Genomic DNA, 12,064 nt, shown 5'->3' with positions numbered 1-12,064 from the left:
TGCATCCCCTGCCCCTCGAATGTTGCATCAACATTCTGCTGTTGGCCGATGGCTTCCAAGTTCAAAGAAGAGAGGTGGGGAGGGTACTCCTGTGTTGCAGAACCGGAACATCCATGGGCTGAACGTCCGCCTCTTGGAATATCATCATCACTGTCCCCACCAATATCGACAGGCTCCTCATCCAAATCATCGTCAAACAGTGCATTCTCAACCCGATCCGGTCCGGCATCGCATTCAAAATCAGGAACAACAGGACCAACATATGCATGAACAGCCCCAGCACGTTCGGGCTCCGGATTCGGAACTGCCACTGCTACCACAGGCATCGATGTTGAAGCACCACCGGCTGGGATCGACTGAGGATTAGGGGCCGATGCCCCTGAGCTATCCACACCATCTTCCAACTTTGCAAACAGCTCAGTTACCCTCACCTCCGGAAAACTACGCCTGCAGTGAAACAAGACATGCAAGTCTTCATCCGACCCGATCACGAAAGTCTCATATCTCACACCAGTTGAGACAACATCAATGGGAATCTTGTAAAATAATTTTTTTACCCACTTCGTCCCACACACACCGAGCTTCCGTAATATGCTTTGCTTAATCTCCGCCAACGTATTCGAAGATCGGATAAAAACACTAAGCGGTTCTCTATCTGTGAATTTTACACCATGTCTTTTGCTCTTTTGAATTTTTCCAGAGCAGTGAACCAGAGCCACAAAACTATCCTCTCCCTCCATTTGTGAATAACACTCTACTTCTTCACATTTGGTCCCTCTATGGTTTATATAGGCAGCCCCATTCAGACACACACACGTAAACCGCTACTGGCAGTAGCAGTTTACACACACGCACACACACACGTAAACCGCTACTGCCAGTAGCGGTTTACACACACGCACACACTCACGTAAACCGCTGCTGGCAGCAGCGGTTTACACACACTCACTTACACGTAAACCGCTACTGCCAGTAGCGGTTTACACACACACACACTCACACGTAAACCGCTACTGCCAGTAGCGGTTTACATAAAATATAGAAACAATGCATTTGCGTATTAAAAACTGAAACAATGTATTTGCGTAATATTGGGGATCAAACAATTTAGATGCGTAAATTGCCCTAAAAATAATTAGATATTACATATAATTTAAAAAATAAAAATTAAATTTGATATAATTTTTTATAAATATTATTAGAAAAATAAAAAATTTTTATTTTTAAAATTTAATAATTTTATACTAAATGATTTTTTTAAAAAAAATATTATAAATGACTTTTTTTAAAAAATAAAAAATTTGATAAACTAAATTCTGTTATAATTTGCTCCACCTTGTTATAATTTTTTGTGTGTCTTTTAAATAATTATTCACATGTTGGTATAAAAAATTTTATCAAATATATGTTGTTCATTAAATACAAACTTTTTTTATTTATAAAAAATAAAATAATTAGTCATTATCAATATTTTTAATGATGTGAGATGATATCTAATAGTATAAAATTACTCATTTTTTTTTATAATTAAATACTGGTCAAATTTTAATAAAAATGCTCTCTCTTAGACTTTTTCTTTTGGATAATACAAATTTTAAAATATCATTTCCGGAGTTTAGGCGTCACAAAATAAAATAGCAAAACATACTGTAAATGTTTTGACTTACTAATACCTTGAACCATACTAACTCAAGGCACATTTGGAATGCTGCTCCAGATACCAATTCAAGTTGACTTTCCGGTGCTCTTTTAGCAGCCAAATGCAACAGAGTATTTCCTTCTGTGTCCGTCATAGTTGCTATGATGTCCTTTTGAGAACCAATCTCTCGAATGAGATTGTAGATGCTTGCATGGCGATTCGTAACTGCTACGTGAATTATAGTTTGGTCTCTGCTATCCTTTTCCAATATCAAGCTTGGATACGCACTAATAAGCTCTTATAAGAATCCAAAGTTACCAACTTTTACAGCATCAAATAACAAATGAGGAGGGTTTCTTATGAATTCGAATATCTCATCTTTTGAAGAACTCTCGAAGATAAACGTCTGCCACAGAAATTTAACTAGCTGAAAAATCACTTGTCGCTTCATGCCTGTGATATAAAGTGATGTTGTTCAAAATAACAACTAAACAACACTGGAACCTATCTACATTGTCGTAATTAAATTTTCAATATTTATAAGGATTTACCAGGGTTGATAATGTGGTCTTGGTGTTCTAAACCTTGACAACAAGATTCCAAGGAGCTTCTAGCTAACAGATGCAAAGCTGTTTCTTCGTTCTCGTCCCTTGTAAAAGCTAGCATTTGGTTTTTTTTTCGCCATTTTTAAGGCTAAACCTGCAAAATTATTGATGAATTTTGAAAAGAAAAAGTGTAGGGGAGCTCTGTTAAATTTTGGCCAGCATGTAACCAGTAAAGAAAAGTGAGCTATTGGATGAAATCTCACACCAATCTCACACCATTAAAACCATTATTGATGGCTATTTGATGGCTACAAATCACAAAAGTTGCTGCCCTAATATTTTTCCTTTGAAAATTCAAATGCAATTTTACGACCACGGATTTTAAAAAAAAATCACATCAGCAAAGAACTAAAAAAAATGAAAATAAGGACTTTATAATTAAAAAATCTACTTACTTAGAAGTTCAGATTTTAAATTAATATAATTTCACTTCTCTTTTCGCCTTCTAATACGTAACTAAAAGCTTATATTTTTGTCTTCAGAAACTCATAAAACAAGTTTTAAAAGTAAATTATTAAAATTTGAGCACCAATAAACCTAACTTGATATGCATTATAAATTGGGTGAGTTTAACAAAATTAATCAACGAACTATCTATTTTGATTGGCGTGCAAATATTTCATTGTAAAAGTGATAATTTATTCTTTTAAATATATTAGATATACGTTAAAACTAGTCATTAAAATCAATTATTAGTATAAAATATATATTAAAATATAAAATATACATTAAAAATAAATTATATTATATATATTTATACATAAATATATAATAGCTACTTTTTTGTGTGTATTAATAAAGATATATCTATTTATGTTATCTCATCCAGTCAATTTAAATTTTTAAAAAAAATAATATCATGACATAATATCAGAGCATAAGATAAATAAAATAAGAAAAGAATATCTATATAAAAATCAAGCAAACAAAAAAAACCTCTTGTTTAAAAGAGCATATTAGAGATATAACTATTCATATTAATTACTTGTTTCAATTTGCTTAAACTTTGGAAGAAATAGTATTATAATTGTGTGTACATTATATTTTTGTTATTTTTGGATCTGGATCCTCTAAAGTTGTATTGTCACTTTAGAGAAAAAAGTACACCATTAATTACCATTAAATTAAGATAGTGGGACTCACACATAATAAATGTTACAAATTCAAAGGTGATTAAAGCATCACTTTACCACTTTACTAACATTGTCACTTTAGAGGATTTTTTCCTTATTTTTTTATTTTATTAATAAAAAAGACCTATGATGCAAGGACACGACACGGGACGCCCTGACACGCGAATTTTAAAATCTTATAAGACACGGGGACACGCATACATATAAAATATAAAGTATTTTTTATATAAATCGTAATGATATTATGATATTTTATTGATATTAAAATATAAATTAATTTTTTTAATTATTTTTAACGTCTTATTTTAATTATATCAAATATTTAAAATATTTTTTGCTTTAATAAATAATAATATATACTATATCTAAATTTATTTTCAAGAATATATGTTAAGAATAAGATTGGACATGCTGACACGAGATGATATTAGGTGTGTCCAAGAATTTTTTACTTTTTAAAATACTCACGGTTGGACACAGCTGACAGCCTGACACGCATGTCGGCGAGCGTCAGTAAATGTCGTGTCCTAAATGTGTCCGACATACAGACACAACAACTCAACGAAGTTCCATACTTCATAGAAAAAGACTATATGTACTCTAAAAATTAACTACACACTCTTCAATACTTGTCTTTTAAGATATATTTTAGGTGGATACTCTTACGAAGATTTTATAATTATCTTTATATAAAGATATTTTATTTTGACCATTGAATGATAGATTATAGGGCTTGATTTTCATATACTATAAAAATGTGACAAAACAAATATGTCACATTTTTTAAACAAAGATCAAAGAAGATGTTTTTGACATCTTTGGAATAGCTGCCTATATTTTATAGGGCAATTTACACATATAAAATGATTGAGGAAAACGTTTACGCAAATACAATATTGGCAATTTCCAAACGCAAATGCAACAAACGCAACTATATATAATCCGCTACACCCTGCAGCGGAATTTAATTGCACGTAATCCGCAACAGGGTCTCGCAGATTACGTTCAGGGCGAGGTTACTCATAAACCGCTACACCCTATAGCGGTTTATGACCAAGTGGCGTTTATGCATAATCCGCTACACCCTGTAGCGGATTATGTGTATAGTGGTGTTTTTATGTTAGGGTTTAAACCCATGATGTAAATAGCACGAATTGATACAAAATACAATCGTCATTCGCAGTAACTCGTACAAAAATAATACAAGTATAACTACTACATAACTAATACAGATATAACTGTCACAAGTCGTTAACCCTAACAGAAAATAAATAAGTCATAATTCATACATGGATAACTGCCGGAAATTAAGAGAGTCGGACGCTACTGCTGGTCACCGTCAACATCATGGTCGCCTCCGAATGGACCAAGTAGGTGCGAGACTGTGCCACATCGAGTCGGACGCCTAACCCTAGCCGCTCGTCGATCTCCCAGCCGAGCCTCCTGTGCCCCAACTCCAAATGCAGATGGTGGCGTCCCCCCATCCCGAACCAAGTGTCGTACGGGCTGCCTGCAGGCTCATTCAAGTCGACCGGGAGCTGGGTCTCAGGAACCTGGGTCTCAGCCATATCCGCTGGCTGTGGCCTATACTCCGTAGGGTCTGAAGGGCCGCCTGGAATCGGGCTCTGGTACTGATGAACGTCGTCACCCCGTATGATCTCAGCAAAATCCGCATAGAACTGGGGTCCACCCAACTGATCGTCCAAATCCATGGTGAAAGAAGTGGTAGCAAGATCGGCTAACAGCTGTGTGCTACACCCATGTAGTACCTGAGAGCTAGATACGTGGGTAAAAAGTGTACCACCCATACTAGCCTCTGCGGTGCCACCAGCATGAGCGTCTGTAGGGTGCTAACGGGACGATCCTGCCTCGTCATCGTGGTGGACGGGAGGTGCTCCTCCACCACGAGCAGCCCGTCGTCTAGCAGAAGATCGACGAAGGCGATGATCTGCCTGGCCTCCGTCATCACCACCAACGTGCTCCTCCTGCATCATGTCATCTAGCCAGCGCCAGTCCACCCCTGCAGTCCTTACTTTGAAGATACTCTATGTTGAGCACTGGCTCAGGCAAATGCTGTATGCCCCCTAGCTGTGAGAAGACCCTGTCTACCTGATGCCACTCAATAACTGCAAAGTAGATCAAGCTGGTGACAGCCCGCCATAACTGGCTGTGCTCCTCGATCAGTATCTCCGGATGGATGACTGCCAGTATGTCCAGCGAAGCGTAAGGCTCCCAAACAATCTGATAGTATACTCTCTGAATGGCATATGGAAAGTGTGGGTCTCAAGCCGCCACCTCTCAATAAATGCGCTGACCAGAGGTTCATCCAACCAGAACCAATGCGCGTTCAGCCTAGCCAGGTGGTACAACCCAGCCCTCTCTAAGTAAGGTATGATCCTATCCTGTAACGGCATATTCTGTTGCCTACGGACGCTATACACACATCGGGTTGGCTGCATTTTCAGAAATAAAGAACACCTTAAATAATTTCTAACAATAACATCAACAACCAAACTATAGCTTGTATCTCTAGTCTTAAGCTACTTGGGTTTTGAAATTACTAATTTACCTCTCTACCTTCACTATTAAATGTTAGATGTCAAAATTTATATTTCAAATTTTCATTTACAAACCAAAACCTAAACTAAGTCTCTATCTATCTAATTAATGAATTACTTCCTTAATATTGAATAAAATATACATTTATTAAAATAGTGTTCGGAAATACAGATACTTACCTCTGCATCGATGGTTCCGGCTACGTGAGCAACGCCGTCGAGCCGGTACAACCGCCGTTCATCCTCCATTCTTCCAAACCACTCAAATATTTTAAATTTTCTCTCCCTTCTCTCTACTTTCTCTCCCTAACTTTCTTTCCAAAATAACTCAAATGATTTCCGCTACAGCCTCACGCGGTATATATAGACACACCACTATACACATAATCCACTACAGGGTGTAGCGGATTATGCATAAACGCCACTTGGTCATAAACCGCTACAGGGTGTAGCGGTTTATGAGTAACCTCGCCCTGAACGTAATCCGCGAGACCCTGTAGCGGATTACGTGCAATTAAATTCCGGTGCAGGGTGTAGCGGATTATATATAGTTGTGTTTGTTGCATTTGCGTCTGGAAATCGCCAATGTTATATTTGCGTAAACGTTTTCTTCAATCGTTTTATTTACGTAAATTGTCCTATTTTATACCAACAGACTAATCTAGTGTTTTTTTTTTCATGCAAGTTTATTAATAGGCTATAGGCAGAGTCAGGTATATTTAGTTTCACAAAAGTATTAAAAATGTAATTTAATTTGAAACAATCCGTTAAAGTTTCAAGAATATTGATCTAAATGCATAGAAGATGATGCATACCATAGTTGCCAGTGTTGATACAAGTGAAGAACAATAGTTGCAAGTCATCTTCTCTTAAAACTCGTTTGGTGATGTTATAAAGAAACAGAGTCATGTCACATTTTCCTTGCAATGCAGCTAACTGAAGAGGGGCAGCTCCAAGCCCTCCTCTAAGCTCCGCCAACTCCGAATCCATGCACTGTAGACAACCCGCTTGCTATGGCTGCATATTTCAACCTATCATCTTTAGCTATGATGAGCTTGGCTTCTTCCTAGTTGTCTTCCGGTGCATGCTTGTAAAGGAGAACGCACAGGTTGAAGAAACCTTTCATTGCTTCCCCTTCACAAAGCCAAAATCAAAACAGACCAATTTCTTAGATACACAAAGGTTTACAATAATGTGCGAAACAAAATAGAAAACCAGCTCAAATTATTTTGTTAGAATAATTTTAAAAGTAATAAATTTACAATTATGTATATTACATGTATAAAATTATAGATGTCAAATTAAATAAGATAATTTTAGTTATTCTCTCCATAATAATAAAATTTAAGACTCATGCTTAGGCATGCTCACAAAATAAAATTATTAGTTGAATCTGTAAACTTTTTTTTGAAGGCATTAATTGAATATGTAATTAAATTAGTTTATCTTAATAAACAAACTTAATAGGATTTTTGAATTGTTTTGTATATGTGAGGGCCAAGGTTTTAAATTAGTGTATTTTGTGTTCTTTCTGATAGAAAAAGCATAGAAATACTAATTAAGGATTGGATATAATTTATTTTTTTATTTTTTTTGTAATTATATATTTTATTATTATATTTTTTTTCATAAAATTTTTGTATAAAAAAAATAATAAATTAAACTTTTATAATTTATTTATTTTTTATTTAGTTTATCATCAAATAAAATATAAGAATATTAATTTTTGTATTTTTATTATTTATATTTTATTTTTAGTGTCATATCTTATTCGGTCCCCATAATTAAACTTAATGATATTTTACTTAATGCAATCTGATATATTTGTAATAATGAGATATTAAATTCAATCCGTGTATATTAACAATCATTAAATTAACTATTTATATAGAATACATATTAAAATAATAATTTTATGACTAAATTAATGAATAAAATTACACGCAAAACTTGATTATGAAAATTTTTAATCACATTTCTATAGCAATCATATGCCATGTGTGCCAAACTTATATGGGACACTCTATTATATAGATTAAAGTGGTATAGAGAGAGAAAATAAATTTCTTTTATAGTTATTTTTTATTATTTTATTGTTATTCAAAGTGTGGGTCTTATCTTTTTTAATCTCTTTTTCATTTCATAAAAAAAAATTTATAAACTTACATCTTTACCATATAATTTACCAACTTATATTCTTAATACAAGTTTAAACAAAAATATTATATATATTTTTTAAAATAATATTAGGAAGATAATAACTTAAAATTACTTTATTTAATTTAATATTTATAATTTTGTATATATAACAATAACATATATAATTACATTCCTATTATATCTAAAATTATTATTATTATTATTATTATTATTATTATTATAGTAACAATTAATGAATATAAAATATTTTTTTAATTATTTTAGACTAATGTATATTATTTCCCAAATAGTTTTTCTTTTTATTTAGACAATTAACAGTCTACTACACATGAACATGCATGTAAGATTCAGTAAGATCTGACATATTTGCACGTGAAGAGTGTTAAATATAGCATTATTTTCAAGTTGGAGAGAGGGATAAGAGTAATGCGTTACTTGTATCCTGTAGAAAATCATCTATTGTAGAGTCGTGCTGATTATAATTGGGGGCCATGTTGTTTGGTTGGGGACGAGTCGCTGACTTCATTTCAACATTTGCTACTTTTCCCTGCCAAATAAAGCCAAGTAATATGCACTAGTAATAAACAAATTTCAAAATGCACACAATATATGAATTAATTAATAAAAAATTCAAGAACCAATCATTTTATTTTATATTAATTAATATTTTTAGTCAACAACTTAATATATTTAGTTTAATAATTTAATTATATATTTTTAGTCAATACTTTTAAATATTTTTGACTAATTATTAGTCAAAAATAATAAATTTTGTTAGTATTTTAGTATTATTAATTAATTATTTAATTAATTAAGTATTTTTTATATATTATTTAATGGATTTACTTCACTTATAGTGCAAAAATTAATACTATAAATAATTTTAAGAGAAATGAAAACAAATTCATGTAACAAGTTTTAATTGGAATATATCAACAATAACATAAAACAATGCTTGACCTGTGAATCTCATCCCACATTTCTTTGGCTGTTTCGAACTTTGAGATTCTCTTAAATGTCTCCGGATTCACAGCACGATATAACATATACTTTGCCCTTGAATCTAGTCCCATATTATTCATGTCTTCCTCGTCAAATTCATCTTCAGATTTTTCTATTTCTACACCACCTACTATCTTTTTTGGAATCTTTGGTCCATTCTTGATGATTAACCAAAGTTTGAAGTCCACTGATTGAAAAAATATCTATGTACTCTTTCCATTCAATGGTGTTTGTACCATCAAAGTGTGGCGGCTTTGTGGTAGATTGTCCTTGCATCATGCTTGTATTCATCAAATTTTCATCCATTTAATCTGTGTCTTTAATTTTTATGTACATTTTAAGAGAGAAACAAATTATACATCAAAAATCATAATTGTTTATCAATAAATAAATCAAGGTCTAGAACTTAATGTATACTACTCTATCTTATGAGAAATCTAAACTAGTTTTAAACTTTAAAATTAAATTTAAAACCCAATTTGTAAAGGGATCCACTCAGATAAAGATGCCTAAAACGTCTCTTTTTAAAGATATTTTTTAATAATTAAAATTTAACACATATAATCAATTAAACTGTGTTATTTTTATCAAAATTAGGCCAGATAAATTAATTTGACTGAAAAAATGGTGAATCAAATCTTGAACTGATTTAAATTAATATTATTTTTTATAGAAAATAACTATAATACTCCTATTATAAAAAATGACTAAAATACTCCTATTATATATATTAATTTTGAGAATCCTAAATTTTAGCCTTTTTCTTTCCTGTCGTCATAGGGTTAGGATTTAGAATTTTCAAAATAAATAAATAAATATATATATATATATATAATATGAGTATTTTAGTTTTTTTTATAATAGAAATATTATAGTTATTTTTTATAAAAAAATATTAATTTAGACTAATTTAAAATTTAATTTATTAATTTTTTAACTAATTTTAATAAAAATAATACAATTTAATTAATTATATGTGTTGAATTTTAATTATTAAAAAATATTTTTAAAAAAAAATATTTTTAATATCATTATATAAGTGGCTACTATTTGTAAATACAATACTTTATCTGTAAAAAGGCAAACACGCTAAAACCCTTCTATCCAAGGTGTACTTTATCCTTATATGGTAACATGTGGTTTATGTTTAACCCAATAAATAACTATAATTTAACTTAATTAAACTAGAGTTAAAATCTTAATCGAATAAGAGTCTTTTAATAATTATCATAAAAATATGGTAAACCTTGTTTTGGAATTTTTGAAAAAGTTTAAATTTCTGTGCTAACTTTACTAATCTAACTCAATTTGGAAGGGAATGGAATAAAAAGAGAAAAAAGACAAATGAACCGTAACAAAAACAAAGCATAAAGAATAACATAGAGAAGAATAATTAATGACCAGAAAGCATAAAAGGAAAAAGGAGTTATACAATGAATAATCATAGAGAAAGATTATAAAATGTAAAATAGAAGATGCTGCTGGATGAGAAATAAGGATGGAAGACAACATTGATCTAAGTATATCACTTGCTTCTTCTCTCTACTTGTAAATTTTTCATTGGTTTTGATTTAGGGACGACCATAGTGAATAAAAAAAATATGTTGCATCACTTATTCGGGTCAGTCTAAAATCAGCCCATCTCTTATGAGCTTATCTGATGCACCATTCAATTTGAAGCGTTAGATTAGATGACAAATAATCTAATGGTTTATATTTAAATTATTAATAATTTATTAAAAATTACACTTAAACACAATAACTATTTTGATATTTTACAATTGCCCACTATAAAATTTTAGAATCTCTGTCTTCTTCGCCAAACGATGAACTTCCATTTTTTTTTCTACCCCTTTTCCGTCTGCCTTCTTCCTCTTCGCGACGTTCCTCCGCTTCTTCCTCCAGCCACTATCCTCTGCCTTCTTCCACATCACGATGAATTTCCTTTTCTTCTTCTACCCCCTTTACGTCTGCCTTCTTCCTCTTCGCGATGTCCCTCTGCTTCTTCCTCTATCCACTGTCCTCTGCCTTCTTCCACAACGACTACATGACCTACTTCTTCAAGTCATGGCTCAAACTCTGTTGCTCGTGTGTTGTTTTTCTTCTCAAATTTCCCAAACCTTTTTAGGGTTTTAGTCAAAAGAGGATGACCTTTAATGGAGCCTCCAGTTGGGAACAAGTTCCGTATCAGTTGGAAAATCTGTGGCGCATTCTTTGGATAGATCTATCTCGGTGAGCTTTCTCTTTTTAGGGTTTTCAGTAGTTGCAATAATACTAATTGTGTATGTTATTATTGTTTCCTTTAGCTTTTGGAAATGGATCTTAGCTTGTAATTTGAGATAGTGACATTACTGATATTGGATTTTCAATCTCACCATTTTGGTGGTTTTTAATGTGGAAGACACTGTGTATGTGTGTTTTGCAGCTCTTGTCCAGTTGCTAAAATTCCAGGGACATTTTCTCTTCAAATTGCACTCTGCAAAGAAATGGTGCAATGGACTCGTGCTGAGAAGCGTACGTTTTTGAGGCAGAGAGTTGAGGCAAGGTTTGCAGCACTTCTGATGGAAAATAAGGAGTTTTCAGAAGCTTTGACTTTACTCTCCAGCTTGGTCAAAGATGTTAGAAGATTAGATGACAAGCTTCTACTTGGAGACATAAACTTGCTAGAAAGCAAGCTACACTTCTCATTAAGGAACCTTCCAAAGGCAAAAGCTGCACTCACAGCAGCAAGAACAGCTGCAAATGCTATTCATGTGCCGCCGGCACAGCAAGGTGCCATAGATCTGCAGAGTGGACTACTGCATGCTGAGGAGAAGGATTATAAAATTGCATATAGTTATTTCTTTGAAGCATTTGAATCCTTCAATAAAATGAATAAAATTTGAACTTTGTTGTAGTTTTAATGCTTTTCAATATTTTTGTTCTGTGCCAAGTTTTCAATGAGTTTAACGCTAGGAGTATGGAGAA

The 12,064-nt window shown here is 32.5% G+C and overlaps 1 protein-coding gene and 2 pseudogenes across 1 annotated transcript; 1 reads left to right on the top strand and 2 right to left on the bottom strand.

Annotated features, from left to right (window-relative positions):
* LOC148566923 (uncharacterized) overlaps positions 1–9,388 on the bottom strand; it is a 72,031-nt pseudogene extending 62,643 nt beyond the window's left edge.
* Positions 4,789–6,184, bottom strand: LOC110270599 (uncharacterized; annotated as a pseudogene).
* A 1,530-nt stretch (positions 9,389–10,918) lies between the features above and the next one.
* LOC107639219 (26S proteasome non-ATPase regulatory subunit 11 homolog) lies at positions 10,919–12,000 on the top strand. Its single transcript, XM_016342694.3, has 2 exons — positions 10,919–11,329; positions 11,523–12,000. Exons 1-2 carry the CDS (start codon positions 11,244–11,246, stop codon positions 11,980–11,982), a joined length of 546 nt encoding a protein of 181 aa, XP_016198180.1. The 5' UTR covers positions 10,919–11,243; the 3' UTR covers positions 11,983–12,000.
* Positions 12,001–12,064: the final 64 nt, after the last annotated feature.

Source organism: Arachis ipaensis, chromosome B4 (genome assembly GCF_059453495.1).
Source record: "Arachis ipaensis isolate K30076 ecotype BB chromosome B4, ASM5945349v1, whole genome shotgun sequence".
NCBI lineage: Eukaryota > Viridiplantae > Streptophyta > Magnoliopsida > Fabales > Fabaceae > Arachis > Arachis ipaensis.
The sequence above is the reverse complement of the archived record's forward strand: the minus strand, read 5'-3'. Positions and strand labels throughout refer to the sequence as shown.